The following is a 24,197-nucleotide window of genomic DNA, read 5'->3' on the forward strand; positions in this document are numbered from 1 at the left end:
TATCATCAGTTCACTGATGAGTGCTTGATATTGTAGCACCTACTCGTACATTATGAACTGTAGCACAATGAGAAGTCAACATTAATGTCATAACAAGGCGGCGCACTCAATCATTTTCGCCAGACAACTAAAATATTCATATTGCACGGGTGCACGAATATGCAGTTGTCCATATAGACGAAGAAAAATCACGCCGTCTTTCTGCGTTTGCTCACGTCAAAGTTCGATGGAATCGCCTTGCAATAGCGTGAGGTCCAGGTTGGACGCGACACGGCGACACAAGAGGCCGGGTGAACTAAGTCTGTGAGTGGTTTCGGTGCTTGCGAGCGATTCTCGAGGACAGAACTAGTGCAGTGCGTCCCTGCAATGCAAAGATGACGGAATGGGAGCTACAGACCTGCGCGAACCAACAGACACGTCCGAGTCCTATTACCAGAAGCGCCGGGTTGCTGATTTGTCAGTGAGGTCACGTGCGTTGGTGTTTTACACGCCTCTAGTCAATACAACCAACTTTTCGAAACGACCTTTAGTCACCGAATCTGAGGCCTGAGCAGCAACCGGTTACCCTCTTGCATCCTTCATGTCACAACGAAAAGAAATTTACCTTGTCATTGGAGGTAGCGGTTTTGTTGGCCGTCACATCGTCGAACACCTTCTAGCTCGTGGAGACATTGCTAGTGTATTTGACATCGTCCAGCGACATCACGATGTCGACTTTTATTCCGGTGATATTACGGACGAATCCCAGCTACTTGATGTATTGCGAAAGGTGCGCGCTCCTGCGCTCATTTTAATGGTCATCGAGCGCTAACTCACTTTCCTTCTCTGTGTGGTGTACGTCTGTTTACTGTCGGAATAACTGCAGACCGGTACGACTTGTATAATTCACACCGCTTCACCACCACACGGCGCCAAAGATCCAAGTATATATTATAAAGTCAATGTCGATGGCTGCAAAGCCGTCATCAATGCAGCGCAGGCCGCTGGTGTGACAAAGCTGGTGTATACAAGCAGTGCCGGTGTCGTTTTTGATGGTGGTGACGTCGTCAACCTCGACGAACGTGCTCCATTCCCGGAGAAGCCATTTGATGCATATAACGACTCAAAAGCACAGGGAGAGAAACTCATCCTCGAGGCCAATGGTAAGGGTGGACTACTGACTGTTGCTTTGCGGCCTGCAGGCATTTTCGGGTATGTCATTTCTTCATATCAACCAATCTTGATACAACGCGATACTCTTTAGTGAGGGTGACCGTCAAATGATGGTAGGCCTCTACCAAGCTTACCAGCGTGGGCAAACCCACTTCCAAGTCGGAGACAACAATAACCTCTTCGACTACACCTACGTCGGTAATCTCGCAAAAGCACATCTAATCGCCGCGGACAAACTATCATCTCCCTCACTTCCTACATCCTCACAAGAGACTCTCACTACCGACTCACTCACGGCCAATCTTCACCTTGATCGCGCCCTCCAGCCTGTCAGCGCAACAACCGGGGTAAATCGAATCCCAACATGCGAAGCACGCCCTCTAGGGCCATACGTCACGCTACCGCCTAATGCTGCCGAAATAGAGGCAGCGTTCACCACTCCACGCGATCCACACACTCCCGCGCACCGTATCATACGCTCCCGATTCGACCAGTTCTCCGAAAATGCCATTGATCTCGCGGAGACCTCGTCGCTTGCAGGTTGCGGGGCAAGTGTTTTTCATCACGAACGGCGAGCCGGTGTATTTTTGGGATTTTATGCGCCTCATATGGCTTGCGCTCGATCCGCCTTCGTCGAAGTCCCCGTCGGGCGCATCGGAGCGGGCACAGCGGCCTGCCTGGGTGATACCTAGGAGCTTCGGGATGGTGCTCGGTTTCCTTTCGGAGTGTTGGGCGTCCTTGATTGGGAAAGAGGCTGGGTTTACGCGATATAGGGTTGGGTATAGCTGTGCTACGAGGTACCACAACATCGAGAAAGCAAGGCGTGTGCTTGGATATGAACCGGAGGTCGGGCTCGAGGAGGGTGTCAGAAGAATGGTAGAGGTAAGTGTCGGCTGCTAGTTTTTTTTCAGTGCGACTGATTGTTTTTCCCGTGCAGTGGTTCAAGAAGGAGAACAATCTTCCGTGATCATCGGCTTTGGATGCCTTTCATGCTTTATTGATACCCCCTCGGTCGGCTTTTCAACGATATATTGTATTTACAGTAGCAACTTAGGAAATATAATATTGGCAGTCTTGTCCTTCGTTTGCCTCTGCAAATAGACACTGTCTCTCTTCGCGTTCTCACCCTCGACAACGGTGTATGATTGACCGTGAGTAAAGGGATTCCTTCGAAGGTCGAGCACGGTTCGTGCTAACCTCAAACCTTGACGACCACGTAATGTAGTTGCATACGCCAGTCGCAAAGGAAACTGTCTTCGGTTCACCGTCTACGATAAGTAAATGGTTTGGATGGAAGGCAAAGTTGATGCGGGGGATGCAGTGGCTTTCAAAAGTATTGATGAGTTGGACTACAACGAATCGACGATGCAGAGCAACTACGCGCACGCGCGCGTTTTTGACCAATCCTCTATGTACGGAGAGGTCTCGTTGAATGGCGCAGTTGCAATTCTATTTGAGATCCAGGAAATGAGGTACTCCAGGATGAGTCAACATCGCAAGGTAGTCAGGTGTGTTCTGGTGCATTTGACGGAGTGTGCTCGGCTTCTTTCAGGCTGTCTGAATAAAATAAGATTCTATGTTGTCTCGTGAGTGGAGTGTGGGCTCGATGTCTGCTCGCGATACTTATGAAAATCGCCTGGCAATTTGTCCAGAATTTGTCGTTGGATCCCTCGAAATAGACGTTTTGAAGACAGGTTGAAGCGTCTTCGAAAACATGTGGTGGGAAGAGGAAGTTAATGGTATTGTCGAAGTTTGTAGTCGCTGCTATGAGTGGGAGATTCTGTCGATTTCCGGAGCAGTCTTCTCCAATGCTATCCACGAATGCCGCCAATTGCGGGTCAACCATGCTGCAAATTGCGGTGTTGAGACTCAAAATCCGCATGTCTGGCAGATTAAATGTGGTTTAACTACACCTATGCATTTGCGGTCGATGTTGTTGGGCTGGTTGTCGACTCACCTACGAATGTGTATCGTAGCACCGATATCTGTACTCGGGGATTTAGTGGATGCCTTGCACCAATATTAATAGCGAAGGACATGGCAATGGCTGCAAGAATGGAGTGACATTATTGGTACCCAACGAAGTTTCCAGTTCGCAAGTCCTACGTGGTGTAGTGGATTGCCTTCACTTGATTGCAGAACGCAATCAGCAAAACCCATATAACAACAAACACAACGCGCTAATCATGAGTCAAGTAAATCTAGATATGCAGCCCGGCAAACCATCCCAGCACGATCGCGAATTTTGACCAGTGAACGAGACTCTCCATTCCTGTAGCCACATTAATTGACGCTTTCCATGAGCGAGGAATCCATACCTCCGTGCTTGCTGTTGCAATTCTAACTGCACTGACACTGGGACAGCGCCGATGGCGAAACCTTCTCCGCGGGACAAAGACATATTGCCAGTAGTAACGTACCCAATGATAGACGTGTGGGGCGGAGCAGCCTCGGGGGGCTAAGGGAGCAAATCACTCTACGAATGCACGATCAAAGAGAAAAAACGACGAACCTCATTTGCATCTGCACGCGTCTTGCCATTGTCTTGGATAATCTTCTTAACTTCGACGTCATTGACGCGGTAGATAATGGCAAGGTCGTTCGGGGCGCCCCGACTGACCATTTTCAGACGGACCATGACCAATGCCCCTTTCAGGAGATCCTCGGGGCGATAACCTGGATCGAGTACATCCATACCACGTTTCGTCCGAAGCCTGTTGATCTCTGTAAGGAGACCTGCGCCATTACTAAACATTTCTGTCGCTTTTTCGAGGATAGTCGGCACTTCGGGACCACGGAACACCCACGGGCGAACGGTGGGTACTTTGTCAACCTCCATTGCATCCTGAGGCTCTCTTTGTGCCGGCACAAGGTTCGCATCTACGCCTGGCGCCACCGGGAGCCCAAGCACAACTTCCCAATCCGCCCGCCATGGGCTACGGGTACCAAGCTTCTTATAATTGGCCCTCTTTGCTGGTGGTGTTCTGTTCCACTTCGCTTTCTCCTTAAGGGCGAGCTCATCCCAAAACTTGTCGTAGAACTCCGTGCAAGGAAAATCTCTCGGAAAATACGCAGTGCCTGCCTCGAAAGCTTGTGTGCTTCGCTCTCGCTGCCCGCCGACGCGTGTGCCAGTGTGTATTAGTGAGGGGAGGAAAGGCATGCCCCACCCAGCAGGAAAAACAAGCGTCCAGCCGTGGATACCATGAATGCTGTTAGGCGATTCGAGAGATCGTTGTATGAGCAACAGTGGGATACGATCGTCCTGACGAATGGGATTAAGAGGCGTGCCTGGAACAAGATTCTTTGTGTGCAAGTTACATATTGTACCTCAGTACGAAGGCCAAAGAGGGGCTTACTTTGGAACGGCGCGCATCAAGATCTTTCTTCTTGTATGTAGGTTTTTTGAGCACTGAACGCTTCTCTTCGTCCCAGATTTCGCTTTGAGCAAGGATGGCTGCGGGGAACGTCATTACCGCGGGGCGTTGAACGTCCGTTTTGACTTTGGCGTTCTTAGGCGGAAACCTGGGCGGCAAGTTACTCATGTGGACAAATCAAGTAGCCTGGGATGCCTACTTCAGTCGTGGGTCGAGGACTTTCATCCCGATGACTATTCCGCGCGGTAAGGACGCTGTGGTTTGGAGATCAGTGAGGGACGGCCAGAACTGTCTGCGCTGTCAGATTTTACAAGGAGATCAGGAAAAGAACGAAAATACCTTTTTGAATTCTTGCCTATCATCATCTACAACTGAAGACAAGGCGCCCTTGATAACCTGACTTGATTTGGGCCCCATGATTTCGAAAGTATTGACGCTGCCTCGCAGATCGGCTATCTTTACTTCTGCATACACATCTTTGTGTCGCTGTTTTTCAGCGTCAAGGACCAATGAAGCAGATCCCTGTAACGCTGCGAAGATGTCATCGAATACTGCAGGGTGCGAACGCACCCAGACTGCTCTCGTGGGACTCTGTTGAGTTGTGTTAGCCAGTACGTTGTTCTTCCCTTTGCGCCTGCGTTTAGAGGAGCCTTCCGCTGGGGGTGCATTCGTCGGCGCCGACGTATTCCCAACAGGTAACGGCTGCCACATGATCGTTACTGGTGCGATCAAATCAAAGGGGTAGCTTCCTGGTTTGTATAAGTCCGTCTCGAGCACACGAGCACCAGACATGGACCTGACGAATGATTAGTTCACGCTTTTCCTTCAACCTCGCAGACTGACCGCTTCATTCCAGTGCACTGAGGATCACAGCATAAATCCAGTACACTTCGAAGGATGTTTTCAGGCCCCTTGAGCTCTATCAGTGAGTGGTACGACGAATCATGCAGGATTGAGCCATGCATAGAGGCTCGATGTGAGGGACGGAATGATTTCTCGGTCGGTGTTACTGCCTGAACAAAGGATTCAGAAGGAGCCTATAATCACAACTAGAGACCAACGAGTCTATATCCCCACATGTTTTCCATCTTCATCCGCTTGGCGTGCCAAATATGAGTCTCAAGCCAGGTCTTGTCGCCTGGCAAATACATCGTAAGTTAAGGAGCACGCGGGGTCATATGTTTACTGACGTTGTCGCTTCAAGAGGGATTCGGTGCGGCTCACTTGCTTTGTTTTCCCCTGCTTAGAGCGTCCACGCTTAAGTATGCGCCGGGTAACAGGAACCATCTGACAAGCAAAATAAGAAAAATTTCCGAGCAAGTGGTTTGAGCCTCACCTCGGCGCGTGCTTTGTCTCGCAAACGCAAGGGAACACGGCGGACATCATGGCTAGCGGCTCGTCGTCGTAGATGGCGGGGCAGAGTCTGCCATACGCGATGAGTCACACTTTCCCTGAGGACGAGAAATCAGTAGTTGTATATATTGAGACACATGCTCCTAACCCTGCTGTCTTGATCGCTTTCTGCATGGCATCGATCTCATACGCTCGAGCCTAGTATTTCGCAAATGAACGAGATAGAACTGGAATGGGTCAAAACACGTACCTCTGTGAACCTTTCCACATCAATTGATGCGGGTAATCCCTGCATAGCTATTACAGGTAAATGTCAAGTGAAGAAATATCACACCAAAGATGCTCACAGTCAAATCGAACGGTAGTACTTGACGGACCGGCGAGCGCATTTCCTGAAGATTGGACAGCTCCACTACCACTGGTTGATACAGATGGCTGAACTGCAATTGTCCGAGCACCTGCAACTTTGAGTTTCTTCCGTTCCCGAGACGTCATTTCCTCCGCGTCGTCCCCCTTACGTTTTGAACCCATTTGTGTTTGAAGTTAGATGATGCACTGTTTCCTCAAGAATAGGTCCCAGATCTGGTTTATGCACTCATTCAGCACTGGCAGAAACCGAGGATTGGAAGGTGGGGAATACAAAATCTTTGAACTGAAAGAACAAAGTAGAGTTGCCACAAACGCGACATCTAGTACCGGCTAACGCCGAACGACATCCTTCCTCTCACCACCATGGCCTCGCGTTGTCTGGCTCTTAGCCCAAAATTTGCACAGCGCTCAGGTGCACGATTTATATCGACAACTAGAGTGCTACGGGAAGAAGCAACCACTTCACCCAACCTAGGATTGGTGCAGCCGCAGAAGAGACCGGTCGGGGGCTTTCGGGGCGGGTAAGCAATATTGCACGCGCCTTGCTATATGATCTTACTCTTACTTGTTGCTGGCGCAGAATAATCGGGTTTTTGTTTGGATTCTCGCTAGCTTCTGCGTTTGCTGCGTACCATCTTTTAGACGAGTATAAACTCGCTTCCGCTGCGCTGCAGGCCAGCGTGGAGGAGCTACAAGCCAGCACGGAGAAGGTCTGAGACCTTGCGCCTCTTGAAGCATCCCGTTTGTGTTATTTATGATTTCTTCAGGTGTCTGCACACGTCCGTCGTATCGAAGCAGTGGAGAAAGACTTGAAGGCGCTTGCTCAGAGCTCCGCAAGTAAAGATGACCTATCAAGGGTTCGTGCAGAGCTCAAGAAAGTGTACGATGGATTGCATATCGGTACGTTGTTGCGTTTAGAGAGCACCAGATGAGCTTACAGACTTTGACAAGAATTCCTTGATCTGAGATCACACGTGTGGGGCATGCGTCAGTCATTATTGAGTTTATTTGATGCCTACCACTGACGAAAAGTTTGGAACAGAACAAGATTTGCATTCATTAGCCAAGAAAGACGCCACGTCTGTTCGTGTATAGGATATATCATACCTATAGAATTCCTTGGAAACATCCCTCTAATCTCCATCAACGGTTTGAAATTATTTTTGACAAACATAGACTTCCATATGATTTTCACATGATGAAAGTCACAGCTAGGAGTATCCTCGGTTCCCTCTAATGCTTAACTGGCTGCCCTGAAGTTCGAAATAGAATGAGTTCGAGGAAACTGCTTTTCATTCTGCATTTCGCCTTCAATACATCATAATCCGCGCCCTGCTGCTTCGGGTAACTGCCACACGTCAGGACTCTAAGCTTTGGAAGTGCGTCTACTGCTTCAATCACCGGCCGGAGCGAGCTATCTATATGGTCTGACTAGGGGAAACTAGGTATCGCTACGCGTGGAGCGATACTTACTGCATCAACAAGAATATGAATAACAACCTTGAACTCCACCATTAATCACTCAACTCCATGTTTGTTTGGCACCATCATTCAGCGCTTATCACCGTTCACTTGGCGGATGTTCCGCCTTCATCTAAGTCAGGCGCCTTGGCAAAGAGCGAGTGGATCACGCGAGGATGGACGGTTGGAGAATTCCTCGCTCTCAACCCGTATCTTGACTACCACTCCCCTAACCGCACGGACTCCCTTGCGATTATCCAGGAGTTGCAGGGCGCGACAGACATAGATTAACGTGAAGCCCTCGTCGCCTTCTGTCCAGAGATGACACGTGCCCGAAAGAAACTTCAATGGGCATCGACCCGTGTCACCACGTCGCAAGAAGACATTGCCTACTCATTGTTTGACACCTTCCGAGTCGGTCACTTACCAGTTATTCATGGCGAAATGAAGCAAAATGCTATCGGACGGCTCTTGCGGGAGAAACTGGCACAGTTGGGTAATATCACTGTCCTGGATGACTCATTGGGTCGGAAAATCATCCGAGTTCAATAGTTGTCTGCCAGCGGATTGCTTCACACGAAGCTATACCATACCTACCCCCGTACCTGTCCGAGGTTGAACTACAAGCATCGGTTTCCTTGCTGCGAGACGTTGGATCTGGAGTGCTGGCTTCGTCATTGTACCAGGGACTATGAACTGACTCACTTGAGTGTTCCCCGTTTTGTGCATTGCTGGCTGCATTTGCATTCTATTCCAAATCATAGGTATGATACAGGCGAGGAGACATGTTTCACATTTGACGTCAAGGCAGACTGGCTCTGATCTGCTGATCACCACGGAAGACAAGTTGATACGGTTCTCGAGGGCAAGGCGCACTCGGCGAACACTCTCACTCGCCTGTCCGTGGAATCGTTCTCTCCTTGAGCTGCTGCACTCCGGGCGATACACAGAGCGTGGCAAATTGGTCTGTAGCCAGGTCCTCGTCATCCAATTTCCCGGAGTCTCAGGGTTGATGGCCTCACTTTGGACAACAGCCTTGCGGTTCATTTTTTGTTTCTCGAAATCCTGGTGTAGAAGGGCCGATTCATCATGTCTTTCTGTATCATCTATGCCGGTGTGTGCCCAGACAACATTGCCGTATCCAACAATCACCCTAGACGAGTGGTGCTCATCGACTCTGTGGTATATGTATTTCGTTCTGATGAGCCTGATAACATCTGGAAAGAGGCTGTCATGTGCGAAGGGGATGAGAGGCAACTTCAGCCCTATATGGAAACGCTTGACATTTGGCACCGGAAATGGTACGCATAATGCTCGGGAGAAAGTAAGTTGGCTTAATATTCCAGAAACAAAGACATGATCTGACCTCCATGTACTTTTGCAATTGCGTAGGCGTAGCGTGGTCCATCCATGAACCCCGGCCTCGGGGCAGCAAGTCACGGTCAATACCTCATGGCAAGCTGATTCGCCAAAATTATTATAAAAAAGGAAGCTCTGAACCGTTGAACGTGACCCACACGATGTAGCAGCGATCAGCGCTGGAAGTTTGAGAGGCGAATATTCAGTCCAATGAGGTTTCCTTGGAACGTACTTAAACTAGACAGAGCCGAGCTTGGCGGCCGGCAGCAACCTTATTGCACATTCTACTTCAAGTTATCATCACACGGTGGCACATACTGAAACTTCTCATCATGGCTGCTTTTGATGACTTGTCAATGTCATTCGTCTTTGGTGGATAATATGCCTTGAGGCTCTTCATATCTTCCGAGTTCCCTTTCGAGCCGCCGTGGCTACGCGGTCATACTGACGAAGTGAGTAGATTGGTATGATGCTCACATGCGTTCATAAACTATTCCAGAATTGCTTTTTTCCATCCCTCAATGGCATGCACACAGCGTATCCATATGCTGTTCCAGCCACATTTCGATCAAACTGTTCCCTCATATCCATGTGGCAGCCTTTCAATAGATTATTGGGCATTGCTTGTGTGGTATGTAAGTGGAACGGCGGCTCAGGTTCAAACTTGACCGAGCCGTACTCGCACCCCCGATTTCAACAGCGATCGATGAAGACACAGGCAAGTCACCATATTACTCTGTTACAGCGACTGTAATAAAACTACAAATCTGGAATGAACCGGATCCAAGCTACTGTATCATATGCGCCAGAAGGCAGCAATCGTAAGCTGAGCATCATAAGTACAATTATAATAAGACGTGCGGAAATGTAGCAGGTCATTATGATGACAATGATTCCCCATCTCTGAGACATTATACTAGCTGCTTAAAGCGTATCGACAGGCCATTCCTGAAAATAGGACAACAAAAACACTCCAAATGAATATGCTATCCAAATGGAGGCCATACGCCACAGTGTCTGCTCTATGGGTCTTGGAAACACGAAATTCCAGTCCAGACAATGTATCCCTCCAAACAGCATTCCACTGATGCCTCCAATAATGGTGATTATAACCTTTTTCCGAGCCAGACTACTAGACTGGTCAGATAGGAGAGACCGAAGGATTAATAGTACCCTATATTTTTTGCTACATAGAATGCAGGCAAATCAGAACAAGTCCTGTCAGGAATGTTGATGACAATGACATACTTGTTGGCTAAGCTGTCATGCGGTGGAGGAGTAGTTGCCCCCGAGTTCCAATGAACAATATGAGGACGTCCTACGTCCATCGGCTTCTCCACCACAAACAATAGGCAATGCATGTCAGAGCAGCTATACCCAGGGTATCAAGCTCAAGCGGTGTTACTGGGAGGTTCTGAACGTAGCGGGCGATGAACTGGATGATGAGCCACACCAGCTGAAGAATGGCGACCAATTTGGATAGTAAATCGCCCTTGCTTCGATCTTCTGTGTCTGCCTCCGCGATGATAGGCATGTCCACAGATCCCTCACGAACAAACTGCAAGAGTTCATCGGGTGTGAGAGTGGCCCGCGGCTTACCATCGACGTAGAGCATGAATCCACCCGTCCAGGCGAAGAACCCGTGTGTCAGTTTCCATCCTGTGAAGGGATTAGTTTCACGTTAGTTTCTTCCTGATTGAAGAGTCCGAGTATGTAACTGACCTGCGCTTGAATTTTGTCTTGAATCTGAGATGAAAAAGTTCGACGGAGAACCTCATTTATTTTCAATCTTATGTTTCTTCCAACCTGTTTCGAATTCGATATCATCCAACCTTCAGCATGTTGACAGGCTGCGCATATGATCTCACTCTTACCACTCTTACTTTTTGTTGCTGGCACAGAATAATCGAGTTTCTGTTTCGATTCTCGCTAGCGTCTGCATTTGCTGCGTGCCATCTTTTGGACGAGCATAAATATAAACTCGCTTCCACGGCGCTGCAGGCCAGCGTGGAGGAGCTACAAGCAAGCACGGAGAAGGTATGAGACTTTGCACCTTTGTGAAGCATTCCGTTTGTCTCCTTCAGACGTCCGCACGTGTCCGTCGTATCGAAGCAGTGGAGAAAGGCTTGAAGGCGCTTGCTCGGAGCTCCGCATATAAAGATGACCTATCAAGGGTTCGTGCAGAGCTCAAGAAAGTGTACGATAGATTGCACATCGGTACGTTGTTGCGTTTAGAGAGCATCAGACGAACTTACAAACTGACAAGAATTTCTTGATTTGAGATCGCAAGTGTGGGGCATGCGTCAGCCATTATTGTGTTTATTCAATGTCTACCACTGACGAAAAGGTTGGAACAGAACAAGATTTGCATTCATTAGCCAAGAAAGATGCCGCGTCTGTTCATGTATAGACATAACTCATTGCGCTGAAGTTCGAAACAGAGGAAATGCTTTACAATGGCAGGGTCTTCATCCACTTTTTCGGGGCATCAGAACAGAACAGGCAATTGGTATCGAATGCGTGCTTACCCATGAACTTTTATCTTCTTGGAGTACCACAAAACATTCCTCTTGTTAGCGAACGGTGTTAATGACCATCGGTACTTGGGAGAGGTGCACAACAAATCAAAAGCACGAGACGAGCCAGCAATGTAAGGAGTCGTGACCGTACAGTTGCTGTACGTGGTGTGGTAGCCTGAATGCTACTATTCGAGGTCAGGTTTTGTTGTATGCGTCGAAGTAGCGGCAGGCCGAGATTGCGATGACGACCCCTGTCCATGCGATTGGCTGCTCTGTTGCTGCGTTTCCTTGGGCCTCGGAGCAACAAACAAGGACTACAGCAGGATGATTGAGCCACGATGAATGAATACACGCGCGCGAGGAAACTAAATATCTTTCTGTCTCGTACTGCAGCAACTTTGACAGTACGAGGGCCGCGAAGAGAGAAGATCCCTTGCCTTGGGGTTCGTCGGAGTTCAGTTGTATCACTGGTGTAGGAGTGATGACGACGGAAGAGCGACGGAATGTGGGCGAGAATGCGATGGGAGGAAGGGGGATGCACATCGCGCGATGTGGAAGACTGATTGGATGATGTAAGAGCAAGAACTGATTCAAAAACGCTGACCACGAACATAGATGTCGCCTTCATCGAAAAACCTTGGGGGTATTCGACGGGCATGAATAGGTGGACGTCGCGTAGCATTATTCTAGGGTGACGACGCTAAAGTTGTTGAAAACATTAAGAAACACGTCACGTACGTTCACTGGCTGCTTTCGAGCTAGGAGCTGCGAGTGGGAGATTAGCTCGGATTTGACTAAAGAGCCGTAAGATGTACATGAGGAATAGGTAGGAGAAGGTCTTCAAGTCCAGCGTTTTTGAGAATAGCCTGAATATCCCATGTGTACACATTCTTGTCACTGCCAGTGACTAACACTTTTCCATCGGCGGAAAGGGCTGCGCATTCCACGCTCTCTTCGTGCTGAAGAGGTGGGCCGACTGGAAGGGTTGTGTCGAGGTTCCAGAGATGCACTGTTTTATCATCCGATGTACTCACAAGGAGGCGGTTGTTCTGGGACAAGGTGATGGCGTTGACCCACTTTTGGTGGCCCTCCAAAGTGGTGATCTGCTGCCAAGTGACTGTGTGAAATATCCTGATTGGGCAAAATGATCCGAAGATGAGCCTCTTTCCATCTGATGTCCAGGCCAAGCTGAAGACCCAATTATCGTGTTTGATTGTTGTGAGTAGTTCGCCTGTCTTTGCATCCCAGATTTTTACTCCGGTCTCGTCTCCACCTGTCGCAAATTTTGTTGAGTCGGGCGAGTATATCACCGCGAGCACCCATACGTGCCCAGTCTTGATTGGACCCAGGACTGTTTTGCTGCTCTTGACATCCCATACTCTTGCTGTCCCATCCGTGGATCCGCTCACAACTCGCTTACCACCTGTACTCCAGCACACTGAATTCACGATCTTAGTGTGCCCTTCCCATTTGACAATGACCTTTCCCGTCCTAACGTCCCACAACCTCACCGTCCCATCATCACTTCCGCTTGCTACAATGCTGCCGTTTGGAGACAATGCTAATGTGGACACTCCTATTTCATCCACCCCATCTCGCCAGTCATTTCCAGTCTGTATCCCGCTCTCTAGGTCCCATAGTCGGAGTGAGCCATCAAATGAACATGTGATGATGCGTCGTCCACCTGGCAGGTGCACAACATCTCCTACACGTTTTGTATGGCCTTGTATAGTCTGACAGGGCATAACCTTCGGCATTTTACTGGTTTTGGATGACATGGTTTGTGCTTGGGGGCTCAACTACGATAGATGGTCGGTGATGTGCGCAGGAGAAGCGCACCGACATCAACTTCCAATGAAAACGGCTTGTCTTGCAATTGCAGAGATGGCTGGTGAGTAATTGGCCTGTTATTGTCAGTGAAATTGAGGTAAACGACTTCTCACAGGAATATCAATATTCAACCCTAAGTCGCAGGATAGCTTCAGGGCTAGTATGTATGTAGAATTTGTGAGTGATCTTTGTATTATACAAGTACAAGTCGCCGGTAAGTAGGCGGACAGCTGTATAGCATAGGGTATCACTCACGAGAAATGCTTGTTCAGACCAACTTATAAATTAGATGATCGACACTACAGTCGCCTGTAAACTGAGAAAGTGGGCGTTGGGTTTAGAGTTGAGGAAGGTGGGCATCTATTCCTTTAAGGCATGTTATTGCGGTGCGCATTCCACCTGTCATCCTCGTATTCGCTTCACAGCTCAAATGCTGTGTAGGCGAAGCGCTCTTCCAGCCAACTTCGAACTCAGTGTCGTCAACTCAGGCTGTGCACCGTCCTACTAAGACTTGCTGTACCCACCCTAATTCTTTACTCTGATGTAAACCAGCCAATCCTATTCGATGCTGGCACTCCACATTCGTAGCGCCTATTACCAGGGTGAACTCCATTGGACAACAGTCCTACCTAGCGCTCCCTTTGTACTTCTTGATTCTTTAACGCTCCACAAACCTTGACCCCCTTCTAACACGAAGGGTATGCAGTCGTGCAGTCCAGGCAAATCATGTTCATTGTGATTTCAGCATGAAGCTGACATCTGGAAACATTTCATGAGCACTTATTGATATACACGACATTGAATCCGATGAACTTTCCAGAACCGCTACTTAATGGACAGTCTAGACTGGTTTTGAATGGCCATGATGCTGCTAGGACGGAGGGTGGCGAGATAGTCTAGTCCCCGGTCTCACCCAGAAAGGAACTTCGCTACCACTCGGGCAGGATCAGCTCAGGGCCTGGAGTCAGTATTGACAGGCGGGAAGAAGGAAGGTGCGCTCATCATTGTAGATTTGTAATATGATTGCGAACGGTACTGGATTGTGGTGAAGAGACCGAATGTTGTGCTGGGATCTCAGCCGAACCTCATGTAATGTGAACGTCGCAAGATTCCGCATGCTCATTATTGATAAAATTTTCGCATCAAGTTTGGCTGCATCCTGATAGACGTCCGGACGATCTAACCCTCTGATTTGCTGTCCCACGACGTTTTCCGGTCTGTCGAAGTATTGTTCCAAGGCGATTGTGTCGTCCCTTCAATGAATGCTGCAGCCTCGCAGATAATTCAGTTTCGGAAATCTCGTCATATTGAATAAGAAGTGGGTAATATGTATGCCCTGTGTCAAAACTGATGAGTTCACGGACAAGACCTATCATGGGGTTGTTTGGAACACCCAGGTGAGCAGCGACCGTCACTTGACTTTTTGTGCGATTGTATATCGTTTGTCACCATTCTCTAGCACGCTCATATTCATATCCTATACCCACTGCTTCAAGGCTCGCGGTGCGGAATGCTAGACAATATCACACGCTCCACTCAAGGTTGAGAAATGCAAGGTGATTGATTGTGTTACAGTACCTGAATAGTCTAAGTCAGGATCCCCTAGCCAGACCTATCGAAAGAAGATTGTCGCATTCTCGTATTGGGACATTAGAATATTCATTTGCGAGTAAAGGATGGTTTGGACCTTACAGAAATGCTCTCACCAATACCTTCTCTCAGTCTCCCTTATCATTCTTTATGAATCAACTCTCATCATTCCCATCGTAGGGATTTCTTACATGGCACGCGGTCTAGGCGCACGCGAGCCTGTCGTCGATGCTGCTGCTCCCAACCGAGGTAGCTCTATCAATGATCAGTCTTGGGTGAACACCCAACTGAGATCGTGAGTCGATGAAGGCGAGTAATGTGCTGGTCGTGTCGGCTGTCGATATGGTATCTTCGGCTTTGAGAAAGGTGAGTTTGTTGACCAGACCTAGACGAGCCAGTACTGCCCAGATACTCAAGAGAATAGTAAGCACCGCTGTGGCTAAGAGTACGTGATACCTTTGTCTGGTTCGTCATAGTGCAATGCATATCCCGAAGGTGATCATGCTACTACACAATAGTAACTTCTAAGGCTTCATCAACGACGCGATATAGGCTCCCCATCCCCTCTTTGTATCCATCGAGACAGGAATACAACACTTGTAGCTGTATCTCATAGCAGCGTATCACAAGATCGTAATATGTTTTGCCTACAAGGAATGTCTTGATTGTCCAGATCGATGATCATTGGTTGTATATACCCTGATCTTCAGCAAATCCGAGTCGCATGGAGGATTTAATCAGCTGGACCTCGTCCGAGATTGATTCAACATTTCACTTGATAAACCGGTATGTGTAGTGCAGTATAATGAATGTCTGAATGAGCAGAGATTGCCCCTGGCTGTTCATCCACTTGGATACCTTGAACGTTCCCCGTGTTAGCAAGTGTTAGAGTCCAATGCACGGCGAGAGTCCCACGACAGGAAAATACGATTAACGGAGTAGCGAAAGAAGTAGAGATACACAGAATATATATATATTCGTATGCTGCAATATTATTGGCCATCGGTACTTGGGAGAGGTGCACAACAAATCAAAAGCACGAGACGAGCCAACAATGTAAGGATTCGTGAGCGTACGGTTGCTGCACGTGGTGTAGTAGCCTGAATGCCACTATCTGGAGCAGGTTGTGTTGTAGACGTCGAAGTACCGACAGGCCGAGATTGCGACGACGATCCTTGTCCATGCGATTGGCTGCTCTGCTGCTGCATTTCTTTGGGCCTCGGAGCAACAAACAAGGGCTACAGCGGAATGATTAAGCCACGATGAATGAACACGCGCCCGAAGAAAGAAATACCTTTCTGTCCTGTACTGCAGCGACATCGACAGTACGAGGACCGCGAAGAGAGAAAATCCCTTGCCTCGGGATTTGTTGGAGTTCAGTTGCATCGCTGTTGTGAGGGCGAGGACGACGGAAGAGCGACGGAATGCGGGCGAGGAGCGCGCGTAGGCCCCCTGTAGAGGGTGCGAGAATGCGATGGGAGGAAAGGGGATGGACATCGCGGGATGTGGAAGACTGATTGGATGATGTGAGAACAAGAACTGATTCGAAAAACGCTGACGACGAACACAGATGTCGCTTTCATCGAAAAATCTTGGGGGTATTCGACGGGTTTGAATTGGTGGAGGTCTGGTAGCACCACTCTAGAGTGTCGAGCTAAGAATGGTTAAAAAGATAAAGAAACTTGATACGTACGTCCTTTAGCGACTTTCGAGCTGGGACCTGCGAGTGGGAAATTAGTGTGGTTTGAAGAGCATGTGGTACTTGGACTCACACGAGGAATAGAGAGTAGGTCTTCAAAGCCAGCTTTTTTGAGGGTGGCGTGAATGTCCCACATATAAACATTGTTTTTGTCACTACCAGTGACCAGCGCTTTTCCATCAGTCGAAAGGGCTGCGCATTCTACCCTATCTTCGTGCTGGAAGGGTGGACAGACTGGGAGGTTTGTGTCGAGATTCCACAGACGTATTGTTTCATCCCGTGATGCACTTGCAAGGAGGTGGTCGTTCTGGGACAAGGAAATGCGGACCCAGTCTGTGTGACCCTCCAGAATGGCAATCTGCTGCCAAGTGGCTGTGTTGAATATCCTAATCGGGCCAAGTGACGCGGAGATAAGCTTCTTTCCATCTGATGTCCAGACCAAGCTGGAAACTGGGTCTATGTGTTCGAGTGTGACGAGCAGCTCGCCCGTCTTTGCCTCCCAGATTTCTATTCTGCTCTGGATCTCCATGGGCTGTCCTCCTGTCGCAATTCTTGTGTCGTCGGGCGAGTATATCATCACATACACGAACATATGCCCAGTCTTGATTTCCAGGATTGTTTCTCCGCTCTTGACATCCCAAACTCTTGCCGTCCCGTCCTCGGATCCACTTCCTACTCGCTTACCATCCGCACTCCAACACACCGAATACACTTCTCCATTGTGCCCTGCCCATTTTGTGACAACCTTTCCCGTCTCGACGTCCCACAACCTCACTTTCCCATCTCTACTTCCGCTGACAACAGTCTTGCCGTTTGGAGACAATGCGATTTCGTGCATCCTTGTATCCTCCTCGTCATCTCGCCAGTCCTCGCCTATCTGTGCGCCGCTCTCCAAGTCCCATAGTCGCAGTGAGCCATCCCACGAACATGTGATGATGCGTCGTCCCTGGGGCAGGTGCACAATACCTCTCACCTCGTCGGTATGGCCTCGCATCGTCTGACGGGGTGCAACTGCTGATGTCTTTTGCTTCGTACTGGTCTTGGAAGACATGGTCAGCGTGAGGAACGTCTGAAGTATACCAGATCTATGCGAGAGATGCCGGCCAGGATTCTTGAATCGAAACAAGTTATCTGGCAACGGCAAATGTTCCTGGTGAAGTCAACCTCCCTATCTTCTTTGACTTCAACTCTCGCTCACCAGACAGCCTGCTTATAGGAATTCAATCCTCACCTAGAGGCCAACCCCGAACTGTAAGGATCTTCGAATTAGAACGAGTTATCTGACAACGGCAGATATTCCTGGTAAGTCGACCGGCCTATCTTCTTTAACTTCAGCTTCGTTAATAGAAAGGTACAAGCCATCGCTCACCAGACAAACTGCTTATAGGGGCCCAGTTTTCACCCAGAAGTCGACTTCGGCACTGTATACACAGGAGTTGCGTATTGGAGAATGGGCAGAGATCTTAGTGGTCCAAATTTGCTGGTAAGCAGGCGGATGTGTTTCAGAAGAGCCCAGAGTATCACTCACGAGAAGTCTAGACAAGTTCAGTGCTCGAATCACTAGCAATAAGTGGGCGTTTGGATTGGAGTCGTGCAAGTCAGACACCTGCTTATTGATGCCGTCTTTTAACAAGGTGCGTTCCATGTGTTGTCCTCGTGTTTGCTTCACAGCTTAATTGCTGTGTAGACGAGGTGAACAGGTCTGTGATTAGCGCCAGGTGCATCTTTCTATACCTGATGGACTACTTCGATGGCAAACAGCATCTCTTTCCATCTCACATGTTTCTAGAAGCATATTTCCAACCCGATGCCGCCACATCTTCAACATGTTGGCAGGCTATGCAGCATGACGTCACGAGATGTCTGTGTAGTATCTCCATCTTGCATCCCCCAGCGCTTCTTCAGTATCTCCTATTCAAATTCATTTATTCCGTTAATAATAAGCGCGACCTCATACAACTGAGATTAGGCTTGCAGAAGCATCACAAAGACATCTAGACTGCGGGTATGTCACCTAATGAATATTCTGGAGGTTTGTACGCTGTCACCTAAGACTTTCCCGTGGGCTGCTGAAGAAAGTGGTGTTGCGTAAAACTTTGTACTCTGAGTGATTTCGTGATGTGGAAGAGTAGGGCTTACTCGACCAGGAATCCAGGATCTGCATATAAGTGCGCAGAGGAGACTCCTGTACGACTGAAATGCGACCGTCTTGAAGATGTACCTCGACAAGGAGATGAACATGCAGAAGTAGTATCAGAGGGTTATGGAAATGAGCGTTCGGTCCAGTGGCTCCAGTCAATGCGTAATCACTACATACTGGCTTGGTGATTTGGCACAGGTAATCGGTAATGGAATCAGCACCAAGTGCTCACGTGCATGCTCAAAAATTTTGTTCAGAGAGGTTGTGATATCATTTTGTGTGCTCAATGACCTACACTTTGTCAGCGTCATTTTCAGGGAGAAACAGAATGACTAGTCGCAGCGGGTCGACACGTCTCGTGGATCCCACGCACAGGTTGCATGGCCACAGGCCCCACGCTGGCACGGACACATCTTGCCAGTGCCCGTACACCGGGGAAAATTATATAGCTGAAAATCACCGCGAGATCAACATGCCATGTTGGAACTAGCTGGACAGCATGTACAGCTTGCACCTCGCAGGAAGTGCGGTTTGGAGGGTAGACATGTGCAGTTGTGCAAGGGAACGATCCGGTCCAAGGCATGATGTACATACTTGGAAATCGGGTACTTGAGGAATAGATAGGGATGGAGTAACTGGTGCACGAAATGTGCAGCACAAGGAATTACAACTAAGTCATGTTTCTGGGGACTTTTTGAGATTAAATGCGAGGTTTGCCGGCATATCGTTGAGGCCAAGCCGAGATTGGGGAAGTTGTGGAATTCAAATACACACACCGTGAACAAAGAGATGATAGAATAATCAGATGAGATAAGGTGTCCATTGCTGCAATATTAATGCCCATCTGCATGCGGGTGAGATGCACAACAGAGAAAAAGAATAAAACGAGCCCGCAATGGAAGGGGCCGTGGCTGCGCGGTTGCTGTAACCGGTGTAGCAGTATGAATACCAGAAGCGGCAGGTGTCGTAGACGTCGAGGAGGCGGCAGGCTGAGTCTGCCGCAGTGACGATGCTTGGGTCTGGACCGGGCCTTGCGATTGACCTTGCTGCTGCTGTGTCGGTTGTGCGTTGCCATCGGCGTGTTGAGGAGACGCACAGCAGAGAAAAAGCACGAGATGAGCCAACAATCGGACGAGTAGTGGATACGCAGGTCTTGCACCTGGTATAGTGCCATTAGGCTGAGTGGGTAGCGACCGTGCAGCAACAAACAATACCTGCGTGGAGATCATCAGACACCAGAGACTGAAACACCAGATAAAGTCATACCTCCCTGTCCCGCATTGGAGCCACGTCGACAACATGAGGACAACTTGCACGTTGCAGAAGTTCGATTTCTTCGTTGATATGTGGTTGAGAGCGGAAGAGTGAGGACAGGATATCTATGAGTGCATCTGGACGTGAACCCAAAGAGGTTGTGGGGTGAGACTCGGTTTCCTCGTTGGAGTTGGGTCGGGATTGAGGCAAAAGCGAGGACAGGCGAGCGAGGAGTGTATGTAGATCTAACCGCGAAGGCGTAGTGGGTTCGTTTGTTGCATCATTTTCAGGTGGAGAGCCGTGAATGAGCGACGACAGGTGAGCGAAGAGCACACATGGATGCAATCTTGAAAGCGTTGGGGGTTGCGGAAGTTCATTTGTTTCAGCATTGTCAGGTTGAAAGCGGTGGAAGAGCGAGGCAAGGCGAGTGAGGAGTGCATTTGCAGAGGAATGAGGGTGGGCACCACCCGTTGGGCAGGACTAATCACACAGATATCTGAACACGAATTCATTGATAGAAGTGCTCACGACGTACATCATCATAGGCTTCCATACCGTCAAAAAACCGTGGTGAGAGTTCGTCAACACCCCCAAATTCATCATGACATTGCGTAGCATCGGCCTGGAATGTCGTTATAATGCATGAGAAGGGTTGGAAATACGTCACGTACCTCCAAAAATGACTTGTCGCTCAGCAAGGAGCAGGGGGTGCGCTCTATTCCTTGAGAAGCCTTCTGTGTGAGCAGCAAATATGGTTGGTGAGAGAGTGGGTGATATGTTAACACCCACAATATTAGTACCAATGGTTGGTGAGCCTTCAAGGCTAGCTTGTTTCAGGATGGCGTGAATGTCCCACACATACACATTATTGTCGCGACTCCTGGTGACCAGCATTGTTCCATCAGCAGAAAAGGCCACGCATTCCACCTTACTCTCGTGCTGGAGAGGTGGACCGACTGGGAGGTTGGTGTCAAGATTCCATAAGTGTGCTGTTTTATCATCTGATGAACTCGTGAGGAGGCGGTTGTCCTGAGACAAGGAGATGCCATTGACCCAGTATTTGTGACCTTCCAGAATGGCGATCTGGGTCCTCCCCTTGTTTCTGTACCACCACCATGGATAGTTTTTCCCACGCATAAAATTTGCGGGCAAGGCTGAGCTACCAAAGCTCACAGTCAAAAGCTGGCCCATTACCCTTGATACACTTCATTAAAAAACACAACTGAAGACCACAACCCAGACCTGAAACCGCCAAACTCAACACGCTCCGACCACCCACCATGACGACCCGACTAGTAAGGTTAAAACCCCCAACTCAAAATGAAGACAGTAAGAAACAACACCCCGATGTAAAAAGCCAACCCCCATCTCATTCCATGTGCCCTATTGCCACTGATATCACCCACCCTTGAGACTTCATGCCTTAACTAAGACTTATGAGTCCCCAATTACACCTAACCTCAAAAACCCTACCTGGCCATGATGCCCATCCCTGTGCCTGCAGACATAGTAATTCTAATCTGTGACTAAAACTAACAGATAAAAACCCTCATGTACCAGACTGACCCCCAGCCTGCTAGAAATGAAAGACAAAGAACCCACTTCTATCAAATCCATCTCCCAAACCACCCGCCCCTACCCCAGTACCCCCTGCTCCATGTCTCAATCTACCTGAGTTGGACCAAAATTCTTCCCCCCCAATGTCCTTCAGAATGATGACAACATGGGCCAACCTACACCCCTGCCCCCCATCCCCTCTTTGCCTACTATGTCTGACTCCCTTCTCAACACCCCAACCCCATCCCCACATGGAACTCAGGAGCCCCTCCCTACCCCTGACCTCATGATGTTGAGGGAGCCCCATGTTGAACTTCCAATGAGTAACCCCGCCATGGACCCTACCCACAGTGATCTCACTGAATCTATCCACACACCTAACAACATGCAAGGAGACCAGAACATGGAAATACCCACCAACCCTACCACACTTCACACCCCCACCACAGAGGAAGAGGCAATTCTCACGCACCTAGCCATGGTGGAGACCAATAGATCTATCATGAGCCAAAACAGCCCCCATCACCGCACCATCCTCCCCCAATTCATGCCCATCCCAACTGGCAGCTTCCCAAAAGTGCACATGTCACACTCAGCCCAGATCTTTGACCACCTCAATACCAAGGTCCTCCTTGCCTGGTTCCAGGTAGTGCATCCCAAATTCCTAGTTCGTGTCTTCAACCACTCTGGGAAAGATATCACTGAAAGAACCACGGTCATCACTGAGCACATATGTAACAGTGTTGCTATCATAGCAAACTATGTACACCAGGATGCTGCTCCCATACAAGTCTCCCCCCTGCAACCCCAAGGTGGCAGAAGCGCAAAAAATTACCTGACCTGCTTTTTGGTCCACAATACCTCAGATGAGACCAAAGAGCTAATCCTGAACCAGCACATCTGGTCCGCCACAAACATCACCTTTGAAGCCCTTCCTTTTGCCTGTCAACACCCCCCTGACCTCTTATTCTGCCTATCCGGCTTCACCACCTCCAACGTGGAAACTGTCCACAAAATGGTTGCAGATGTCTGGGCGCATGAAGACAACAGACACCACATAAATGATTTCTTCTCCACAAGCGAGATTGTGGAGGAGGAACTAGTCTACAAAGCTACCAGAGACCTCATTAGATCCATTTGCATCGAGCACCTCGACTTCAAAGTCACTGGTGGCCTCTCTGTTCCCTGTTTCAACATCTTCACTACCAGCCCAACCACCAACGCAAAGACCTGGATGGACCTTAGAGGCTTCCTGCATATCCTCGATTACCCCACTGGGCTTGACAGCTGTGGAACTGCCATAGCGCTCCACCCATGCCCCATCTGTCACTCTCTTGCCCACCCGTGTGGCCTATGCCCCTTCCCTGAAGTGCTGCTCTGGAATGGCCCCAGAGTGAGCAACAGGACCATGGCAAATGGGCCATGCACTTCCAGAAGGCTGAGAGGTGGGAGAACTGGTTGAAACACCTAGACATATACACTCGCTGCAAATACTAGACTGCCCAGCTGTACAATCAATACCTCATCCACATGTACATACCATCTGAAGCCCCACTCTATCCCCACTCCATTTACATTCCCTCATTTATCCAACTTACATACCTAGCACGCTTGTCTATCCCTACTTACATGAATCCAGTCCTTTCTGACCACAACTGCAATGAACAAGCACCCCAGCCCTAGCGACTCTGACCTAAGCCCTAAAACTTAGTGTGAAAATGAGCTGCTTGACAGCATAGCTGCTCCACATGAGACAAGAATGGCAGATCTAAGACTTGATGCCCACATTTACTGACCAAAGTCTCGGGACAGGAAAGTGAGAGTCGTCTCAACAATGCATGGTGCATGCCAGACCACAGAAACCTATTTAGGTTCGGACGAGCCATGCCAAGAGGCTGAAGTTACCATTAGTAGTGAATAGGAACATTCTGGGCATTGCTATTTGTCGAAAATGCTAACATGGTCTCCCGGGTAGCCAGGTTATGCTATCCCTGACTTATCATTAGTCGAATGATAAGTAAAGTACTATCGACTACCTCCACAAACTCAATGACACAACCCCCCCCCCCCCCCTGGTTCTTTTTTCAGCCTTGGTTTCAACCTCCCCAGGAGCAGAGGGGAGCTACCTTCCATCACCGAGGTGCCCCCCAATGACGCACCTAGAGAGATTGGTGGCATAGGACGGACTCTGCCTCACCAGGCTCCCGCTGACCAACACCAAGCGTACACTAACCAAAAGAAAAACACCTGCGCAAATGTCACCCTAGGGACGCTGAATATGAAAGGAAGAGCCTCACTAATGTTAGGCCCAAACTCAACAGCTAAATGGCCTTTAATAAATTAATTAATGAGAGACAGCAAAATAGGAATACTATGCATCCAAGAGATGCACCTATCTGATGAACATGAGAAACAAATCAAAGTGCTATTCCCAAGATGCCTCCTAATGCTCAACTCCTCAGACCCGAACCACCCAGGAAGCTCTGCTGGAGTAGCTTTTGTCATCAATAAAGAAATAATGAATGTCTCAAATGCAAAGA

The 24,197-nt window shown here is 48.9% G+C and overlaps 6 protein-coding genes across 6 annotated transcripts; 3 read left to right on the plus strand and 3 right to left on the minus strand.

The window, feature by feature from the left end:
- The first annotated feature begins 488 nt into the window (after positions 1-488).
- Positions 489-2,278, plus strand: BJ212DRAFT_1328108 (uncharacterized protein). The gene is made up of 5 exons (XM_041334649.1): positions 489-769; positions 866-1,191; positions 1,244-1,645; positions 1,677-2,034; positions 2,090-2,278. The coding sequence occupies exons 1-5, from the start codon at positions 581-583 to the stop codon at positions 2,117-2,119; spliced, it is 1,305 nt and encodes a 434-aa protein (XP_041196884.1). The 5' UTR covers positions 489-580; the 3' UTR covers positions 2,120-2,278.
- An 810-nt stretch (positions 2,279-3,088) lies between these two features.
- On the minus strand, positions 3,089-6,555 carry BJ212DRAFT_1328110 (POP1-domain-containing protein). Its single transcript, XM_041334650.1, has 13 exons — positions 6,227-6,555; positions 6,130-6,176; positions 6,028-6,077; positions 5,863-5,977; positions 5,717-5,813; positions 5,588-5,664; positions 5,370-5,539; positions 4,866-5,322; positions 4,726-4,814; positions 4,509-4,674; positions 3,665-4,453; positions 3,471-3,610; positions 3,089-3,424 (listed from the first exon to the last, which is right to left on the minus strand). Exons 1-13 carry the CDS (start codon positions 6,408-6,410, stop codon positions 3,337-3,339), a joined length of 2,469 nt encoding a protein of 822 aa, XP_041196885.1. The 5' UTR covers positions 6,411-6,555; the 3' UTR covers positions 3,089-3,336.
- Positions 6,556-6,582: 27 nt separating this feature from the next.
- BJ212DRAFT_1328114 (uncharacterized protein) lies at positions 6,583-7,305 on the plus strand. Its single transcript, XM_041334651.1, has 4 exons — positions 6,583-6,769; positions 6,829-6,958; positions 7,016-7,148; positions 7,200-7,305. Exons 1-4 carry the CDS (start codon positions 6,612-6,614, stop codon positions 7,271-7,273), a joined length of 495 nt encoding a protein of 164 aa, XP_041196886.1. The 5' UTR covers positions 6,583-6,611; the 3' UTR covers positions 7,274-7,305.
- Positions 7,306-9,758: 2,453 nt separating this feature from the next.
- BJ212DRAFT_1328119 (uncharacterized protein) lies at positions 9,759-10,631 on the minus strand. Its single transcript, XM_041334652.1, has 3 exons — positions 10,446-10,631; positions 10,317-10,386; positions 9,759-10,254 (listed from the first exon to the last, which is right to left on the minus strand). The coding sequence occupies exons 1-3, from the start codon at positions 10,600-10,602 to the stop codon at positions 9,993-9,995; spliced, it is 489 nt and encodes a 162-aa protein (XP_041196887.1). The 5' UTR covers positions 10,603-10,631; the 3' UTR covers positions 9,759-9,992.
- Positions 10,632-19,558: 8,927 nt separating this feature from the next.
- Positions 19,559-20,784, minus strand: BJ212DRAFT_805536 (uncharacterized protein). The gene is made up of 4 exons (XM_041344103.1): positions 20,772-20,784; positions 20,636-20,722; positions 20,113-20,580; positions 19,559-20,060 (listed from the first exon to the last, which is right to left on the minus strand). Exons 2-4 carry the CDS (start codon positions 20,651-20,653, stop codon positions 19,680-19,682), a joined length of 867 nt encoding a protein of 288 aa, XP_041196888.1. The 5' UTR covers positions 20,654-20,722; positions 20,772-20,784; the 3' UTR covers positions 19,559-19,679.
- A 1,039-nt stretch (positions 20,785-21,823) lies between these two features.
- Positions 21,824-23,119, plus strand: BJ212DRAFT_1476911 (uncharacterized protein; the record flags this gene model as incomplete). The annotated part of the gene is made up of 1 exon (XM_041339458.1): positions 21,824-23,119. The coding sequence occupies one exon, from the start codon at positions 21,824-21,826 to the stop codon at positions 23,117-23,119; it is 1,296 nt and encodes a 431-aa protein (XP_041196889.1).
- Between the last annotated feature and the right edge of the window lie 1,078 nt (positions 23,120-24,197).

Source organism: Suillus subaureus (genome assembly GCF_016647635.1).
Source record: "Suillus subaureus strain MN1 chromosome Unknown BJ212scaffold_5, whole genome shotgun sequence".
NCBI classification, from domain to species: Eukaryota; Fungi; Basidiomycota; class Agaricomycetes; order Boletales; family Suillaceae; genus Suillus; species Suillus subaureus.